Source organism: Pisolithus orientalis (assembly GCF_024613125.1).
Source record: "Pisolithus orientalis strain OTSU chromosome Unknown F5J12scaffold_10, whole genome shotgun sequence".
In the NCBI taxonomy this organism is placed as follows: domain Eukaryota; kingdom Fungi; phylum Basidiomycota; class Agaricomycetes; order Boletales; family Pisolithaceae; genus Pisolithus; species Pisolithus orientalis.
Genome location: NW_026260791.1, coordinates 933,178 through 953,159, shown reverse-complemented (window position 1 = coordinate 953,159; position 19,982 = coordinate 933,178). Strand labels below are relative to the sequence as shown.

General features: G+C 50.8%; 3 protein-coding genes across 3 annotated transcripts; 2 read left to right on the top strand and 1 right to left on the bottom strand.

Annotated features, from left to right (window-relative positions):
- Positions 1-2,414: 2,414 nt before the first annotated feature.
- Positions 2,415-14,046, top strand: F5J12DRAFT_905100 (putative nonribosomal peptide synthetase; the record flags this gene model as incomplete). Its single annotated transcript, XM_051748620.1, is given in 21 exon segments — positions 2,415-2,517; positions 2,682-2,833; positions 2,891-3,092; positions 3,145-3,225; positions 3,283-3,394; positions 3,446-3,532; positions 3,562-4,626; positions 4,674-4,882; positions 4,918-5,286; positions 5,306-5,648; positions 5,698-6,858; positions 6,908-7,014; positions 7,065-7,780; positions 7,837-8,032; positions 8,089-9,100; positions 9,149-9,579; positions 9,630-9,898; positions 9,950-11,701; positions 11,750-11,853; positions 11,905-13,152; positions 13,203-14,046. 21 exon segments carry the CDS (start codon positions 2,415-2,417, stop codon positions 14,044-14,046), a joined length of 10,563 nt encoding a protein of 3,520 aa, XP_051601207.1.
- A 1,011-nt stretch (positions 14,047-15,057) lies between these two features.
- On the bottom strand, positions 15,058-17,701 carry F5J12DRAFT_912482 (uncharacterized protein; the record flags this gene model as incomplete). The annotated part of the gene is made up of 5 exons (XM_051749069.1): positions 16,949-17,701; positions 16,033-16,451; positions 15,794-15,866; positions 15,598-15,740; positions 15,058-15,546 (listed from the first exon to the last, which is right to left on the bottom strand). The coding sequence occupies exons 1-5, from the start codon at positions 17,283-17,285 to the stop codon at positions 15,058-15,060; spliced, it is 1,461 nt and encodes a 486-aa protein (XP_051601206.1). The 5' UTR covers positions 17,286-17,701.
- F5J12DRAFT_824546 (uncharacterized protein) lies at positions 17,555-18,968 on the top strand. The gene is made up of 6 exons (XM_051745447.1): positions 17,555-17,701; positions 17,756-17,839; positions 17,896-18,083; positions 18,113-18,114; positions 18,158-18,514; positions 18,569-18,968. The coding sequence occupies exons 2-6, from the start codon at positions 17,756-17,758 to the stop codon at positions 18,616-18,618; spliced, it is 681 nt and encodes a 226-aa protein (XP_051601205.1). The 5' UTR covers positions 17,555-17,701; the 3' UTR covers positions 18,619-18,968.
- The last annotated feature ends 1,014 nt before the right edge of the window (positions 18,969-19,982 follow it).

Genomic DNA, 19,982 nt, shown 5'->3' with positions numbered 1-19,982 from the left:
CCTTATATCGAGGGGGCTGGCGTAATTGGCCACGCCACAGAAGTTTGATCCGCGCCGACGATGTTGGTACGTACAACTGGCGGCCGTTCTCCGAAACTTGCCATCTCCTCGAGTACAATGTGCTCGCACTACCAACGCACGCCACGGACCTTCGAAACTTGGAGAAGGCCCTCACGTGTTATTGTGCGGCACGTGTCCTAACTGACATTACATATTACCATGTGGAAGATCACTAATGCCGCAGCATCGACGAGGGATCGTTCTTGCCCGTGGTTTCCACCAGGTGGACCTGTCCCGTGGGGAAATGTGAAGCAAGACTAGCGTGATGTTCCCCAGAACCTCCAGGTGACAATAACGGCTTTGGAAGGCTATAATCCGTGGGTCAGTTCGTGCATTCGCGGGCCATCTGCCTCGTTTTCCGCCCTGGAGGAATGCAGTTGTGATTTGTGTAGGGTAGTAGTACTCGAGGTTTAACGCATTGTAACAAGGTGTGTTCGTCGCGTGGATCAGCGAACAGCGCGACACCCTACCTTTCTTTTTGGCAAGAACTTTATCCATAGACTCGTGCATCACAAACTCACCTCAATACATGCTGCAGCCTGAATAGCCACACAACCCAAGTCGCGATATGCGGCACCATTGCTGGATACGGTACTGAGCAGTCGGATGCACAGCCGTCGATTTACCCGTCAACTGGACACCAGAAGGTACCAGATCGCGGATAACCAGAAATCGACTACGGTCGCGAACCATCGATACGCCATTATTAGCGTGGTTTGTGAAGCGCAGCAAGGCTGATCTCCTATTGAAATGATATATTCAGTTTCTGAACGTCTTAAGGGAAGTCCCTGCAAAATCAACCTTCGTCGATAATCGACGTAGCGATGGTTGATTGCTTATTTCACAAGATGCGCGATTCTCTTGGAGTGAGACACTTACAAATGACTGGTTTCCCTGGCTTATTAGCATAGAAGTATGTATATTCTGGATGACGTCCATCGGCGGGCGACCTTGACCGTCAAAGAACTCGCGTCCCGAACCCTGCGCCTTTGAGCGAACATACATATAGCGCACGTCACTTACAGTCCGCGAACTGTTACCTCCTGAATACTCAGTAATAATCGCAACAAGCTCATCGTCTGCGCAATAAGCAGTTGCATTCGGTACTGTGGGTTGCGCAACGTGTGGAGCAGATGATTAGCTGTGCAAAACGCTGAGTGTGAAGAAGTAATATGCACATACCCGGCGGCATAGACTTTGATCCTATCAATTTCTGTCCAGGGGCCCATCAACAGACATCGCCTTGGAACCTCGGAACACAGCGTTAATCGGAATTTGCCTCAGGCGAACCGCAGATGACTTGAAGGAGCCTGGGATATGCCCTGAAGGCCCAGTAGACTTTGCAAGGGGGAGGAACAGTGGGGCTGTACCTCCGCGCCATTGGCAACACGAGTGTTAATGGTCGGTTGTCAATGAAAGTGATGGGATGATGAAACCGGCACAGCCAGACATGCCAGGGGACCGATACATCGACGTAGGCAGGCAATGGTGTACATTTTTCAGGACTAACGTAGAGAGTCAAGTTTGCGTTTGTATCATGTATTTCCTAGGAGTACTCTCTTTCAGAAAGGATGAAAGGGCTGTAGCCATACCAACGCGGTCGTTTGGAATGCGATGATGCATTAGATCACATTCAATTGGACTCCCAATGGAAACATTTGATGGCAACAGCCCGCCACTACCAAAATAAGAAAGTCAACATCGCCACGTAATGATCTGCAAATTTGGTCCAGCCACACAACTTCAGCCTCTCCATAAGGAGGCTACAATGCATAACTTCGCATGTGCGATAGTGCCAGAAGTTCCAGAATCTCACGCTTTGAAAACCATGGTTATACTCTAACGAAGCTGGAGTTTTTGTTTGGAGGTCGATGCTGGACAGGCGTCAGTGGGAGGTACTGTCAATGGTCGAAGGCAGTGTCAGTGAGTGCTTCGCTTAACCCACGAATCTGACGCCTGTGTCTCGATCCGAATTCTTGGCGTAATGATCAGGTCCAGATCAGTGCTGTGCTGACTACCCTATCAGAGTGACCATGCTTTCAATTTCCGTGATCATTAATGCGGTACAGTACGTGTGCGTAAACGCCCCGATGCGCCAGAGAGGCTGATACTACATAAGAACCGGACTGATTATCCTTCTCTGCAAGATCTTCACACCGCTTTGGGAGCTGGCCTGTCCCACTCGTAATACCTCTCCTCTACTGATATCTCTGCTGCGACATCACTTAACGACCACATTATTTCCTGCTCGGAGACAGCCTGCACACTGACATTCTAACTTATTATTTTTATTTGCAACTGCAACACCCTCTTCAACTTCAAATTCCCATACGAGCGAAAGTCGTTTACACACAATGTCCGCAGAGATCCCTGTTGCCGTCATTGGAATTGGCTGCAAGTTTCCTGGAGGTTCTGATAACAAGGAGTTGTATTATGAGTTCCTTAGGTCGAAAGTGCGTGCTCCGTTCCTATGACCGTGGATGGATTGAGCTAATGTCTTCCTTTCGAAGGGTGATGGAATGGTTGAGCCGCCCGCTGATCGATGGATTCATGCTGAGTGGTACGGTACGTCGCGCATTGTGCCTTGTGATAGCAGGCGGTAGTGCTGATTCCAGTTACAGGTGGCAAAGACGAACCTGGAAAGTACCACTGCACGAAGGCTGGTTTCATAAACGGTATCGATCAATTCGACCATCTCGAGTTCGGTATCTCTGCAAAGGAAGCTGCCCACTTCGATCCCGCAATTAGGCTGACGCTCGAGGCTGCACATGCGGTGAGCGATCCATTCTTCTCCCCTTTTATTGATCAGTATTGATCATGTTCGATGAAGGCACTTCAAGATTCGGGCATTGATTACAGGGGCTCCAATACTGGGGTCTTCTTCGGCAACTTGCTCACTACGACAGATGAACTTGACGATGACAGATATGAAATAAACAACTATAATGGTGTCGGGCGTTGTGTCTCCATTCGCGCCAATCGTATCTCGTTCACTTTTGATCTCCGCGGACCTTCTTTGACCGTCGATACCGGTTTGTAATTCTCTCATCGAAGTTCTTCAGGTGCTAAATCGGTCCTTTTTAGCATGCTCGGCGTCTGCGACTGCTATTCATCTTGCCCTTTGCTCCATCAAACTCGGCGAAATCGATCAGGCTCTTGTCGTGGGTCAGTAGCGGCTCCCTGCTTATTTGGGCTGGTAGCCTGATGAACTTAGTCGAACAGGCGCAAATACAATTATTAACCCTGAGCACACTGTTTCGTTTTCAAAGTTGGGTGTCTTGTCACCCACTGGGTCTTCCAAGTCGTTCGACGCGTCGGCGGACGGCTACGCCAGGTACGTCGTTGGTTTTATGACTGGTTTTTGGGCCTTTACCACTTATCGCAGAGCCGAGGGTGTCGCTGCTATACTTATTAAGCGGCTTGACCGTGCACTTCAAGATGGAGATGTTATTTATTCTGTTATCACCTGGCAGTGCCATCAACGCCAATGGGAAAGGGAAGAGTCCTGACCATGCCCGAAGGTGATATGCAAGCCGAGACGATCAAGGAGGCCTACCGTGTTGCTCATCGCGATCCTGCTGAAACATTCTTCGTTGAGTTGCACGCGACAGGTACAAAGGTTGGTGACCCGATCGAGACCAATGCTGCTGGCAAGGTCTTCTCCAGGGGCAGGGATGGCAAGAAGGCCCTTCGTGTTGGTAGTGTCAAAGCGAACATTGGTCACGCCGAGGGTTGCAGTTTCCTTGCAAGTCTGGTCAAGGTTTCGATGATGTTGCACCACAAGGAGATCATTCCAAATATCCGCTTCATGAAGGCAAACCCGAAGATCGATTTCCCTGCCTTGAAAATGCGAGTTCAAACAGAGCTGGAGAAGATTAGTCCCGAGATGGCTGCGAAGGACGGAAAATGGGTTACCTCCATTTCATCCTATGGTGTCGGTGGTTCTAACGCACACGTTGTATTGGAAACCGCTGAGACTGTGGCGGACCTTCCTACCAGTATGCCACCGGTAACGCCATCTACCAAGCGCTTGTACCTCTTTTCTGTCGGATCTCTCACGGAGTCCGCACTCGGACGTTGGAAGGATGCTCTCATCATGGCATACGAAGGTGTCACTGACGATCGTACTCTTCGCTCCCTCGCTCGTGACCTTGGTAGGCAGACTCGCGCCTATACTGCCCGTGCATTTGCCGTCACATCTACCTTGGACGCCACTACCAGGTTCTCCAAACCTGTTCTCACTAACACCAATAAGAGCCCCAAGCTTTGTCTTGTTTTCTCAGGCCAAGGTCCTCAACATATTTATATGGGTCGTCAACTCGCAGAGGTTTACCCAGTATTCTTCGACTCGATCAAGGAGAACGACAGGATACTGGTTGAGAAATATGGTCAAGCATCCATGTTGGAGCGCACAGGTCTCTTCTTGCCGGGTGTCGATTGCAAGCTCCCATCCAATGGTGTTTGGCCTGTACAAGAGGTCGTACTCGGTTTGGTGTTTGTGCAAGTCGCTATGGTCGATCTCATTCGCAGCCTGGGTATCAAGTACGACTTTGTCGTCGGACACAGGCAAGTTCGCGTCCTTGTTCTCTGACCATTGTTGACAATTTTCTTAGCATTGGTGAGATCGCTATGGGTTATGCTTCCGGTCACTACGACCGTGAGATGGCTGTTGGCATTGCAACTGCTCGTGCAGCTGCTATGGTGCAAGCTGAGGGAAACGGGGCCATGGTTGCGCTTGGGGTCGGGGCGCAGAAAGCGAAGACAGTGATACGCAAGGTCCTTTCTGATGCCAAGGTTCCATCGGGTCTGTGGATCGCAGGGCGTCAACTCCCCTCAAGCTGTTACGGTCGCTGGAAGGCAGTGAACTTGTCGACGCGCTAGAAGCCTACGCAAAGGACCCCAGTGTCAAAGTTTTCGCTGCCAAACTTCGTGTTACCTGTGCCTTCCACACCCCGCTCATGGAAGCACAGGAGGCGCTCTTCAAGGAACGCGTTGCTGGTACTTCATTGTCTCAGGGTACGATGGCGCCGATCGCCAAGGTTATGTCCACGACGGACGGCAAGTGGCTCGACCGCGATCTGGATGTCAACTACTGCTGGGACAACATTCGTCGCCCCGTGCTGTTCGGAACTGCTATCAACAAGATTGTTACGGACGAAAGTGCCAATGGCGTGGTCTTTCTCGAGATTGCGCCCCACCCGGTTTTGAAAGCTTACATCGAGCAATGTGGCGGTGAACCTATTAGGTTTGATTCGTCGGCCCAACCCCAAGGTTCCTGCCCAGAACACTGGAGAGCACTACCAGTTCCTTGAAGGCATCGGTAATCTCCTCGGCACTGGATTTAAGAATGTCGACTTCAACCAACTGTGTGCGTCGCCCGAAGGCACGACGGACTTCACCAAGGCGAAGCTACCTGAATATCCGTACAACAAGTCGTACTGCTGGGCAGAGTCTGCCAGCGACCAATCCCGCAGGCTTCGACACAAGCCTCGCCCAGTTGCAACGCCGCATTTCCGCATCAACGTTGACACTCATCCCGACTTGACAGGACACATCGTCTTTGACGCCGTTCTTTTCCCGGCATCAGGGTGAGTGGTTTCCACTTCATCTTTCTCTGATGTTAACGCTTTTCATTAGCTACGTCGAGAGCATTTTAGAGAACGGTGCAATGGTTGTCACTGATATCGCGATTCACAAGCCCCTCGTTTTGAACGGTTCCGGATCCAACCCTGGCCACGCAGGCTGCGTTATCGATGGCGACAAGTGGCAATTTAAAGCGTCAACCAACAACGAGTTTTACGATGGCGAGATCCTTATGGACTCCGTTTATGCTAGTGGCCAGTTCTCCCGGATTAATCCCGCTTACGACGAGAGCGCTCCTCGTATGTTCGATTTCGAGGCTAGGCTTGCGTGTGCGCGCGGTTCGGTCACTGGAGATGAATTCTATGACGCAATTCCTTCTGCCTACCGTTATCAGAAGCATTTCAGGGACTATCTCAAGGTCGTGTACGAGGTTGACGATGAGAACAGCTGGGGCGGAAAGGCCTACCTCACTCGTCTCGAAGTTCCAGAGCGGACCCCCGATGTCTTCGGAAATGGTTACGTTATACACCCTGGTATTCTTGACAGCATCACGCAGTGCGGCCTCGCCATGTTCATCAATATGGATACCAAACAATTTGACTTCAACGGTGTTTTCCTTCCTGTCAAGATCGATGCCCTTCGGCGCTGGGATAGCCGTGACGCACCTGACTTGGACGCAGAGCTCAAGAAAGGCATGTGGACATACTTCACAGGAAGGACGTGGGCCCCTGGCGGTCCTTTCAAATCCGATTATATCGTCGCCAACTCGGAGGGTCGGATTCTCTTCACCATTGAAGGCTTCGAGATTGCTCGTGCTCCCGACGCAGAACCTGTCACCATTAATGATAACAGCCTCGAGGAACGTCTGACCACCACTTGGCAATCGAAGTCATTCCCTGCTGCATCGCACACCCTCACCCCGACGGACTCCCTGAGCACTGTTTTCAAGTCTGTCATTAGCGCCGCTGCTATTGCTGGTCGCAAAGTTGTTAGGGCCATCGACCTGGCGCAGACCATCGATATCAGTACAAGCCTCGACTCGACCCTCGGTGACCTCATCGCAGACACTGGTGCCCTTGTTGAATACTTTTGCGCTGCCACCACTCCTGAAGATGCTGATTCAAAGACTACTTTGATGAAGTACCCTCATGCCAGGTCTCTAGAAGTCAAGTCCTGGAAACTCGTCGATGGCACTGAGCATAGTTATCATTTGAGGTGAGCTACAACATGTCATTGCTATCGGTTTGGCTTATATGTGTTGTAGCTATGATGTCGCTTTATACCACGTTGACCTTTCCGCAGTCCCCGTTGAAATCGCCTCCTTGGCCAACTTCCTCGTACCCAATGGTGTCATCCTTTTGACTGTCTCAAGTAAGCTGGTAGTTGCAGTAGTCTTGAGTGCATACCCATTTTCTCCATAGATTCCCAAGCAGCGGTCGAGGACGCCTCTATTCAACCACTCACTTTCAGAGCCTTAGTGGACAATTTTTCCACTATTCCCGGAACAGCCGTACAAGCGACCGAGTTCATGAGCGGACAGGCTCTTATCTACATTCGTGTCAGCGAACCTGCTCTCGTGGTTCCCGCGCCACCATTCAAGAGCGTTATCGTTCAGCCATTCGCTCACGGCCAAGAAGGTGACCTCGTCGAAATTGCCAAGAACATCACCGCAGAAGCCGAGTTGTGGATCACCGGAAATGACGATGCTGCCGGTATTGGTGCCCTGAGTGTTGCATCTTGCATCATCGCAGAATCCCCCGGATACAAGATCTATTCGGTATTGTTCGAGGATCATTCGCTGGACAACGACGCTCGCGAGAAGGCCGTGCACGACTTACGCCGCAACTCACTGCTGCTTGAGCAACACATGAAGATTACGAAGGATGGTGAAGTCTTCGTTCGCAGGCTCGTCCACGGCGGTGCGGAGGTGAAGGACGCCGTCATTCCTGCGGCTTCGATCACCGAATCCGGAGCTGTCTCTGCATATTTCCCGCCCGCGCTGGGGCCATCCGAAATCGAAATCGCTGTCGAAGCTCTTGGCACCGAGGTCAACGCCTCCCCGCAACCTGCCCTTACTGTTGTCGGTCGCATCAAATCCACAGGTATGAATGTTGCACGTAACGATCTTGATGGTCTTGTGTGTCTCACTTGTCTTTACCTTGTCGGCCTGCTAATGCTAATGTGTGATGGAAGGTTGTTGCCATTGCCTCTCAGTCCCCTGCGGACGTTGTAGTCGTTCCCCAAGATGCAGTTGTCTCGTTACCGGTTGGTGTCAGCTCTACGGATGCTGCTTCCTTGACCGCCTCCTTCCTTGCATCCTGGATTGGTTTGGTGGTCCGCGGTTGTATCAAGTCAAGTTCAATCGTCCTTATCCACGACGCTACCTCAGGTAAGTAGAAATGAACGCCCTCGCCGCTTCACCGTCACCTAACAGTTTCAATTCAGCTGCTGGCTTTAGCGCTATCCAGGTTGCGAAGCGATTTGGCAGTCGAGTGTTATGTACTGTTGCAGACAGAGCTCAAGCCGCTGCGGTCTCGTCAACCATAGAGGTGCCCATGTCAGATATTATTGCCATCGACAATTTCGCCACCGCCGTACTAGGCTGGCTTCGCTCAAACTCAATACGTGCATTCGATATTGTGCTCAATGCTGGCGGAAAGAGGGCGTTCGCCCACGGCGCAGACCTCCTTTCTGTGTTTGGCTCATACATTCACATTGAAGGAAACGAGTTGTCTCAGATTCCATCGGGCTCCTATTCAACTCAGGTTTTGGACATCAACCGCTTCGCTGCCGCGTCACCCGTTCCACTTGCCCCGGTTCTCGCTGCTCTTCTTGAAGCGCACACTTCTCAACCCTTCAAGTTCCGCTCGCACTTAGCATCATTCTCTTCGTATTCGTCGTCCCAAGTCGTAGATGCGTATTCGCTCGTCGCCATCCCAGATTCACTGCACTCTGTTCGTATCGACCCAGTTGGACAGTTATTCGATCCCCGCAAGAGTTACATTCTCGTCGGAGGTTCCAGCGAGCTCGGCGTGCGCATCACTGAATGGATGGCGAATCACGGTGCTCGCCATGTCTTCTTGACAAGTCGCCGTGGCCCTCGCGGTCTCACGAAGGTTGATAACTTGTACATCCACTACCTCCGTTCAAAGGGCGTGCAGATCGAAGCTATCGCAGCTGATGCGATCAGCAAGGACCAAACTGCTGCTGTCGTAGAACGAGCGAAGAAGGCTGGTCCTATCGGCGGCCTCTTCGTCATGACAGTTGTCCTGCGCGATGCAAAGTTCACAAACCTCACGCAGCAATCCTTTGACGATGTGTATGAGTCTAAGGTCGCTGTTCTCAATACCCTCATCACCTGCATCGATCCCACCACCATTGACTTTATGCTTCTTTTCTCTACTATTGGTTCTGTCTTTGGTAATGCCGGCCAAGCAGCATATTGCGCATCTCAACTGTAAGGAATTTTGTCAAATTGTTCTGAATCTTGACTAAGTCATCCCAGCTACCTTGACCGCATATCTGATGATCTACCCAATACGATTTCGATGTCCTTCCCTCCCATCACGGACTCCGGTATCTTCAAGCGGCTTGTCCTTGCTACGAAGGGCAAGGCTAACACGGCTCAGCTCACGAAGACTGGCATGACCACAGCGCAAGTTTGCAACTTCATTGGTGACTCTCTCGTTCGCCGTATTACACACTATGTCCCTATGCTTGCTATTAGCGATGTTCCCGATACCTTCCCGTCATGCGAACCTTTGTTGTACAGCCACCTTCTCCCTAAGAAGTTTTTGGTGGCCAACAGTGCGGGAGGCAATGGCAGTGACGTGGTGGAGTCGCCAGCGACCCTGCTTGCTGCCCTTCTTAGCATGGACATCGAGCAGATCATGGATAATGCCCTGATCACGAGTTTCGGCCTCGACTCCCTCGGAGGTGAGTAATCCCTACAAATCCATTGATTAATATTTGATCACCGTTCCCAGCCACGCGCTACAGCAATCAGCTCCAGGCACGGTTTAACATCCAAGTCAGCCAGATCGAACTTTTGGGTTCGATGACGATTGCCATGTTGAACGAGTTGTGTGCCAAGGTTGGCGCACAAGATGGTGGAAGTGACACTGTTGCAGCGTCTGATGATGGGTCTGGAAAATATGGCGAACCTCTGGTGCCCGTCCTCAATGACCGACTCGCATATGACGAACCTTACACGACCGGTGCCTCACCCCACCAATATCGTATCTGGTTGGCTCAGGTCTGTATACGGGAATCTACATATGTTCTATGCTTATTTCCTTCTCGTCAGCGTGAATATGATAACGCTCGTAAGCGCGCGATTAACAAGATTGATGCCAACATGTCGCGCTATGGAGCTACCCAGTGGGATACCCATGAGGGTTACTTTGTCACTATTTCCACCGAGACACCATTGGATGTCGATCGCATGACGAAAGCTTTCGCTGAGGTCGTCCAGCGCCATGGCGCGCTTCGGACCACCTTCACCTGGAATGAGGAGCTCGGGAAGCTCGAACAAACAATTTACCCGTCCGTGGACTTCAAAGCAACCCTTGTGGATCTCTCCAGCGAACCTGATGCTGCAGCTAAGGCCTACGAGATGAGTCTGGCGTTGAACAAACGGCCGAACTTCAAGCTCGACCGTCTTCCGCTCTTGATCGCCACCATGTTCGATCTCGGCGGCGGCGACTGGGCATTCAATGTAGTGATTCACCACATTATCATCGATGAAGCATCACTCGGCGTGTTCTTCTACGAGCTTTTCCAGATCTATTTGAACGGCCCAGAAAGTTTACCCGAAGTTCCGATCCACTACTCCGATTTCAGCGATTGGCTCTTGAAGACCACAGAACGCCGTACAGAGCTCCGTGAAGACCACCTGAAGTTTTGGGTGGAGAACTTGCAGGAGACGCAGCCGCTTCACTTGACCCTTGCTACGCCATCTGATCAGGAGCTGGCACCTATCACCCAGATTGAGGCAAAGATTGGAGTTGGTGCTCTTGAGCACTACACGAAAGTAATCAACGCTACTACTGCCACACCCTTCGCAGGGTTCTTTGCTGCATATAACATCCTCCTCCACAAATACTCTGCGGGTCAATCGTCATTCGTCGTGGGCACCGCTGTCACGCAACGCAATCTTCCCATGCTTATGAATGTTATCGGTTTCTTCGCTAACTTGCTTCCTATCAAAACCGTGATCGATGAGACCAAGACATTCGCAGAGTACCTCGGCGAGTTCAAGGACGCGCTGATTGCTTCCCTCGCCCACGATGAAGTTACTTATGAAGATATTGTCACGGAGGGGAAGTCGTCCTCTACCGGTCGTGGGTACTTCAAGCATTTGTTTGCCCCCGGAGGCATGAACATGGAGACCATTTCCCAACTGGAGTCGAACCATTTGACAACCAAGTCCACCGTCTCCTTACCCAATGGGGAGGAACAATACGAATTCCTACTTACTGTCCATCCCAGATCTGGTCACGTCATCCTTCGCTTCGACAACCACCTCTACACCGAGGACGCAGCGCGCCAGTTCCTAGACGCCTATATCTCATTAGTAGAGACACTTGGCCGCGATCCCCATGTTACGATCAGAGACATATCCGTTGTCACTGAGTCTGAACATGAACGCCTAGTCAAGGAACTGTCCTCTTCTTCTAAGGTCGCGGTGCGGGAAAGTTTACTTCATCGGCTGGTTGAGGAGCAGGCGAAGAAAACCCCACACCTCACTGCTGTCGAGTTTGAAGACGAGCCATTTACATACAGCGAACTAAACTCCACTGCCAACAGAATCTCCCGGACACTCATCCAACAAGGCGTGCGCCATGGCGATGTCATTGCCCTGTGCTTTGATCGTGGCATCAGCCAGATCTTGGGTGTCCTGGCGGTCTTGAAGGCTGGCGCAACTTTCGTGCCCTTGGACCCTGACGACCCCACTCTGCGCAAGGAGTTAATGGTCGAAGAGTGTGGCGCAAAGGTGCTGCTCACGACTTCAAACCACTCTCGCGTCTTCCAGAAGAGCTTAGCTTCGAAAGTTCTGGTGAGTGGAGAGCCTATAGTTACCGCTAAGTTGCTAACCACCCCGTAGATCGTTTACATCGATGATACGATCTACCGGAAGCGTCTGACCAAGCTCAGCGCGGATGACTTCGACGTTGAAGGACTTACCCCCAACAGCCTTGCCTACATCATGTAAGTATAGTCCTTATAATCCAAGTTCAGCTGCACTGATGCACATCCCAGGTTTACAAGTGGAAGCACCGGGAAGCCGAAGGGCGTCATGATCGAGCATCGATCAATCTCTAATCTCGTTCAGAACTCAAGCGTATATGGTTTCCAGCAAGGTCTTCGTGTGATGTCTTCCTTAGCCTACACTTTCGATCCTTTCGTGGTGGACGTTTTCGGCTCCCTCTCTCATGGCGCCACTCTTGTCACTGGCCGCAAGGAACTTGTCCTTGGTGACATACCCCAGGCCATTCGTTCTCTGCGCATCAACGTCCTTCACGTTACGCCTTCCATTCTCGCAGTCGTCCCTCTCTGCGAATACCCGACTCTAAAGACTGTTGTCGTCGCAGGTGAAGCCCTTGGCAAGAAGCTTATCGAGGACTGGTGTGGTCGCGTCACGCTGCACAACATGTACGGACCCACAGAAGCCTCCGTTGACTGTACCTCATGTCATGTTACGGGTCCTGCTCTCACCGGCGTTATCGGTCGTCCGCTTCCTAACTGTCGCATCTACATTCTCGACAAGCAACTCAAGCCCACTCCCATCGGCGTTGAGGGCGACTTGTACATCGGAGGCATCCAACTGGCACGCGGCTACCTCAACCAACCTGAGCTCACCGCTGCTGCGTTTGTCCCCAACCCTTTTTCCCGGAATGAGCGCATTTACAAGACGGGCGACATTGCGCTCTACCGCCCTGATGGAAACGTAGAGTACTGTGGGCGTGCTGACCGTCAGATCAAACTTCGCGGCCAGCGTATCGAACTCGGTGAAATCGAAGACACAATTGCCAAATACTCCTCAGTGAAGCGTGCCGCCGCTGTCATTCGTACAGTCCAAGACGCTCCTGCCATCGTCGCCTTCGTCGAGCTGAAAAATGTCGCTGACGGCCAGCTCGAGGAGGAGAAAGAGGCATTGAAGGTCTTCGTTGCAGAGCGCCTCCCGCGGTTTATGTATCCTTCGCTCATCGCAGTGCTCCCCCAACTTCCCACATCTCGCAGTGGTAAAATCGATCGCAATGCGCTCAAGCAGATGGACCTTAAGACATTTGCACCCGACTTGAATGACGATATCGGCACGCCCTCTGGTGACGTCGAGGTAGAGCTGATGAAAATCTTCAGCAAGGTGCTCAAGGCGGAGAATGGCAGTTTCGGCGTTAACCATGATTTGTTTGCCGTGGGCCTCAACTCCCTTATGGCAGTCCAAGCCGCTGGCGTGGTCTCCAAGACGTTTGATGTTCACGTTGGCCTCAACAACATCTACCTTAGGTAAGCGTTACCCCTTGCCATAGTCCAGGAGTATACTTAATAGCTTGTAGGCCAACCATCCGCGAGTTGGGTACGCTGATCGTCGACGCCATGGGTAAAGATTCCCGCATCATCATGGAAGCGGAAGACGCAGACGCAGACTTCCTCATCGAGTTCCTTCCCATCAAAAAGAAGGGCATGCAGCCCCGTCTCTTTATCGTTCACGATATCACAGGCATGGCTACTCCATTCATGCGTCTTGGCGCATACATGCCGAATGAGATGTACGCCATTGGTGACAAGCACTTCGGTTCCGAGACGGGTTTCGGTTCGATCGATGCCATGGCGGAACACTATATCAGCCTCATCAAGAAAGTCCAACCTGAAGGTCCATACGTCATCGGGGGTTACTCGTACGGAGGATCAGTCGCTCTTTGCATGGCTGCCAAGTTGGCAACGCGTGGCGAAGAGGTTGCACACCTCATCCTGTTTGATCCCATCTTCATCCCATCTTCGGAGCGTCAGAGCCTGAAGTCGACAGACTGGACACAGCGGTCGATCGACCGCATCACGTCCAACTTCCCTGACATTGGGGAGAAGTGGAAGAATAAGCTCCGTACTGAGATCCGCAAGAACCTGGAGTCCATGTTCGACTACGAGGCCGACTTCTATGATGGGCCGACTACCCTTGTTGTACCGAAAGATAGATCATGGTATCGCAGCGGCGCGGCAAGTGACTTCGACACTGGAGCAGATGACCACAATGGTTGGGATGCCCGCATCAAGAATCTGGATATGAAGGTCGCTGCTGGATCTCACGACACAATGTTTACGCCTGCACACGTGAAGGTGCTCGCTGGAGTCTTAAAGGAGATCCTTGCAACTGTTCCAGGCGCAGGCTCTGTAAGTATCTGACCTCCGACCGTGGCAAGAATTATCACTAATTTGCCGTTAACATAGATGCATGCCACTTCGCCACCGAAAACTAAAAAAGTGGTCAAGGTCAAGGCCTCCAACGGTCACACAGCATGACATCTCTTTTCTAATGCTCCGGACTGATAATATCATTCATTACGCTACTCGCTCATAAGGGTATTAAAATTTGCAGGGTCTACGGAAGGCATGAAATTCTACGGGAATACAGGAATGTACAAATATACATCAGGCTTAATTTACATAAAATATGCATGCAACAGCTATTACACGTGCCATTCCAAGAAATGAGACAGGGGGGAAAGACCAGGAATGGGGTCATCAATGACCAAGCGATCAAGGGAGAGGGCCAAACGGCTGAGCTTGGGACAAGATTTTGTAAATGCGTAGCAGTGTCCCCAAGGCATTTTACTGCCATAAGGTACATAATGCCTTCCGACGCAATGCAGCTTTTCATACACTTCTGGGACTGCTGTACAGGGAACATAAGTTGCCAGTTAGAAAATGCGTTCCCGTACTGCGACGGGAAGCGAGGAGACTGGACTTTCTTCTCCCGCCATCTCAGGCAAGATCGAGGAGTTGGAGTGAGTTGCACGGGCCTCTACTCATCCGTTCAAATTACACTCATGAAATATATGCGTACAACCCAGAGATGACTTTTTTTCAGTGATGCTCCATACCGCAGAGCATCAAGCCCATGATTCCATGCAACATAATGCCCGAAAGAGCAACTACCAACAAGAGTGTACCAAGGGAGAGCAGGCCACATATACGACATAGTACAGTACACAGCACTTATTGATAGTCCAAGTAGTGACATGTGCTCGGAAGGTGTCAACGTCCGAATGCCGCTGTTCCACATCACTCCAGCTAGTAAGACATGATATCAGCATTTGAAAAGCTTCAAACCTTGGGCTGCTTTTTGTCCTGGGTTTCAGGTAATGCATCTTCGTCACGTGGCCGCTTAAAGCTCGGGTTATAAAGATTGACATTTTAAGAGAGCTCAACAGCGGTTTCAAAGCGCTTGGTAAAGATGAATTGGAGATTTCCAAGTGCATCGGTATAGTCCGGCGGCATGGTGGTTTCGCTTGCAGTGAAAGCCAACCTAAGTTGCTCGCGCATGTCATCAACGACAAGAGCAGCAGGGCGAAAAGAGGCCGAAAGCACACCCCAGCTTATTGAAGAGGAAAATTTAGGGAAACGGGAATTGAGCCGTCCGGGGAAAAGCTGCCGAAAGCACGCTATCTGACCTGATGACGGCTGGCTATCGATTTTGTCGACGTGGTGATATAATATCCACGTTAAAATCCACCAAAGAGATTCCAAGTCATGGAGAGGATTGAACCTGAATGGGACTTGGAGTTGTGTGGTGGACTCGACATTTGTGAGGAGCTTAAAGTCTGCATCAACGGGCAAACCTGTGGACGGTTTAAACAGATATGTTTGAGCTTCAACCTCGCAGGCCATAAAATCCAGTGTTCCCTTAAACGCGCCTCTGAGAGGGCACAGGTGGGAGAGGTGAAATCTGCTCACCGTACGGACTTCGTGGGTGGTGTTGGAGTCCATACATTTTGCGAACTCCAGGTCAGCTAACTTGCCCACCTCACCCGCCCGTAAAGCGTTTCCGGCACTGACGTCACGGTGCACCCACCCAGCGCTGTGCAGAAACTGCAAGGCTGATAATTATATATAAGCCTCCAGCGAAAGTTCACAATACAACTTAGCAAACCTTTATGAACGTCTTGTAGCGTCTTAAACACAGTATCGAGGTGCTGAAGTTCGTATATAGGTGTGCAAACTTCCTAAGCACCAGGTGGAAATGGATCCTGTGATAGACTTTCGAATGCTTGGTGGGACCGGGGACGCAAGGAAAACTTGGCGCGAGTCCTTGTAGTGCATACGAAGTGCAGTCAGCGGGCAGATCGGATGCGCGTAGAAGGCTGGCGGTGCCATCGATCATCCATTCACTGCCACGTCCCCTGCATCAACTACAGTGAGAAAATATTTTCTAGCCTCTTCCTCTGCCTCGATGCCCTTGAGCTTCCGTAAGTCATCAAATATTTGTTCAAGGATTTCATCCTCTCGCTCCCGGTCACAATCTCTCCATGAATCTTTCAATACGAGGGGTGCTGTGTCCAAATTTCCATCCGGAGACTTGAGACGCACTTCGAAGACCCAAGTCCCACGACTCCTTATGTCATAGCCACTGAGATCGGAAACCACCCTCGTGATCTGGTATTCCAAGGTTCGCCCATCATCGGCCCGCACAGTAATGACGTACTGACTTTTACCCTCGACGCACACTCTCTGGATTGTTGGGTCCCATCCGAGCTCGTGGTTGTCTGCGAACACAAGGGCACAGAAGAGGTGGATGAGGTGTTCTGGCTCTTGTTGAAAGGGTCAGCCATGAACGACAATGGAGTCGACGACGTGACCACTAACAGTGAGGAAATCAAACGACTTACTCACGAGCGTGACCGCCCGGCAAGTGAACTAAAATCTCATTTCCGTGTTCTCGATGGTAACACCAAACGTGGCACGCCGGCATGGGTCGCTACGCATAATATGGTGCAGACTCGATATAACCTTCTTGTCATTCTATCATACTAGATCAGCGGTGTAGGAACAAGAGTGTAACTGTCACCTACGTCATCACGTTCGGCGGCCCCGTTGCCCTTTTTGAACTCAAATGACACGGCAATATCGTACCATGAATCTGGACCAGAGTTCTCGGCGTTGTTCTCTTAGCCCCCTGCGAGCCAACACTCTTCTCCTCGAGTAGTAGTAGGCACGCACCTGGGCGAGTGGCATTGGAGTGGTCGGAGTGGCGAATACGAGGATCGCGATGAAAATCTTAGGGTTGCTGGGACGTTGGCGACTTTACCAGCCTCGCGTACGACTGCGTCAAAAACCTTCGAAAGAGGTTCAAATGCCTCCTCCTCAGATACACCAGAAATTTTCGGCTCCTTCTTAATCGCAGTCCACCCCGAAAGTCGGGACCAAGCCCCAGCACCCTCCAACGAAGTCTTGATTTTAGCGATGTCAATCTGTCCACGAAGGGGTGGCAGGATGGCAGACTTGAAATACTCCAGTGATACCTGCGGAATTTCGCCTAGGTCATTAAGGACAGCTGTCCTACCAACGGCGAGGTTTCCCGAACGGTAACCCGCTAGCGACGTGTGTTTCGGTTTGGTGAATGTGTCAGATCTGGAGAGCTCCATAGACAACGACTTCAACGACAGAATAGCGAGGAACCTCGTAGAACTTGGTTGACTGCAAATTCACTGCGCGATGGCCTTTACTTGAATTGTTCGTCGCCAGTGAATTTGCAGCTCAGCTTAGTGGCAAGATCATCGAGCCTTTGCGTGCGGTGTGTACCTTCGCTTGACCTTCACAGTCTGTAAGAGACGTTGCTCACCCGGTCTCTTCTCCATAAGACATCGAGGGTGGTCAGATAACTTCGGAATGGAGTCTTAACTGAATTTTTACAGGCTTCTACAGGCTCTCAAACGACGTCAACGCGATCGTCTCAAGGCTTGCCCTATTGCTTGTCACGAAATGCTTTGTACAATGGACCCTTTCTCGTCATAGACGGTCCATGCAACCTCCCTCGATCGAAGCATTTTGAAATCCTGAGGTTCGCATGGCTGACACGTGTAGAATGCCTTCATCGATATCTCATGAGCGGCAGATGATTAGTACAAGTCAGACTATGGCCAGCAACACCGACACATCCAGACACCTCGACTTCTGGGTGAACACGGTCACGTTTTCAGTAAGTGTCGTGCGGTCTTATCTGCTCTTGATATCATTCACACTAAACGTGGTCAGGTGGAAAATTGTCTGTTTAGAGTTCCGAGGGAGCCGTTCCAGCGAGAGTCCAAATTCTTTTGTGACAAGTTTTCCTCGCTGCACGGTGACGGTGGTGAGGTGGAAGGGTTGAGCGATGAAAAATCCATCCAACTTGAAGGCGTGGAGAAGAGCGATTTCGAACAGCTCTTGAAAGTACTCTTCCATAGGTCAGTACTACCAAAAGATCCATCGACAGTCGTGATACTACATAACTAAGGCAACGAAACATCTTTTCTTCCAGAAGCACATACTTTGTTGCCAGACTTATCGCTTAGCACAGATCAGTGGAAATCCGTCCTTAGCTTGTCGACTGCATGGAGTTTTCAGGAGCCTCGCCAAGCTGCCATAGACGCACTGACGAAAGAAGCTAGTGCAGTGGATCGGGTTGTCCTTTCCAAAAAGTATAAAATTGAGGAATGGTTCTTGCCTGCCCTTAACGAGTTGGTCAAAAGACGTAAACCAATAACTATGGAAGAAGCGGTCCAAATGGGCTTGGAAATCGGCTTCAAGCTTGCCTGTATTCGGGAGAGTGTTGCAATGCGAAAGGTCAACTCAGGCCGAGGGAAGAGGGCTGGGAATAGGCTTGAAGTTAATCAAGGTAAGAATCAGCACATTTTCCCTGTGGCCGGCAGTTCTGAAAACAGTCGTGTAGAAGATATCGACTTCTCTGATCAAATACGTGTTGCCTTTGGTCGTCCATAGAACAGACGCCCTTGAACTCGTCGCATCCACCCCCCTAACTGTACCGATGTACCTAGTTGGCACTAACTCGAAATGCATGTACGTCTGAATCTCAGTAGTCAACGGGCGCGCTGAGGTGAAAACAAAAATGCGAGTTACGTCGGAGGTCTAGCGTTTAACCGTTAAGCCAAAAGGTGTGCACAGTACCGAAGATCTGCTCTTCAGGTCCCTTTGGCGAGACCATATACTGCTTGCCGTCGCACGAAGAATCAACGAGGTTTCGGCGAGAAATCATCACGAAAGTTGTGTGCTAAGAGCTTTCGAATCAAATTCTGGGCGAAACAATGAGATTGGATGAAAACCGCGGAATTACATCCTTGATATTGCAAGAACGATGGAAACAAGCTATTAAGTAAAAGCTGGTTACGACTTGCCTAGGACATGAAAAGTGCTCACTCTTTCGCATAATTTGTCGGCCCCTCCAATAATTCGGCGTGATAAATGGCATTGGCGTTACGACTGCCACTGCGCAGTTTGTTTCGGACTGTCGACTTCCACTTCCGTGCCTCTCTTGTGCCATCCAGACAGTACATAGCCCATGGCGACTATTCTCGTGGAGTATGGGAGACGGGACCGGAAGTTACTTTCCTACGGGGTCGATGAGGGTATGCGGGCAATCTAAGAATCAATAAAACATACCTATCACGTCTTTCCCTGAGGGTGCAAAAATAATTGGGCTCTCTCTAACCGAACGAAGCCCAGGTCAGCTAACGGTAAATGAAATGCAAAACATGACGCGTGACGTCCGTATTGATGTAGTACATAGGTACTACCAGCGCGGATGGAAATGTACCTGCCATTCACTTCATTGCGTTCGGCTTTCTCATTGACCTTGTTACTGTAAACTCGAACGTGACAGCGGTGTCGGGTCATGAATCGGCGCATCAACATTCAACGTTTCATCCCGCATCAACGCTCTTGCTCATCAGGAACAGGTACGTAGAATTGGATCGCTCAGGTTTGCCAGGCCAGGATGTGCATGACGTGCATGATATATGATCACCTGTCTTCGTATCCGTTGAAGTGAGAGGGGGAGAACGAGTTCGTAGGCCAAAGAATTTATTAGCAGTTTCTTGTTGATGATGTTCGAGGGCGATGGTTAACATTCCTCTCGGTCAGCCAACCTGGTTGCGAGGGTGATTGAACGAGGATCACATCATGATCCATGCCATGTATGGCGGGACGGCCTAGCCCATGACATTGATTTGGAACTTGTATCGAACCCAGAACCCAAGGTCATTTATACATAGTAGATTTGCCCACCAGAGTGACCTTTGCTATGTCCGCAATGCGAAAACTCCAGATTAGATGATGCCAAAGTTGTA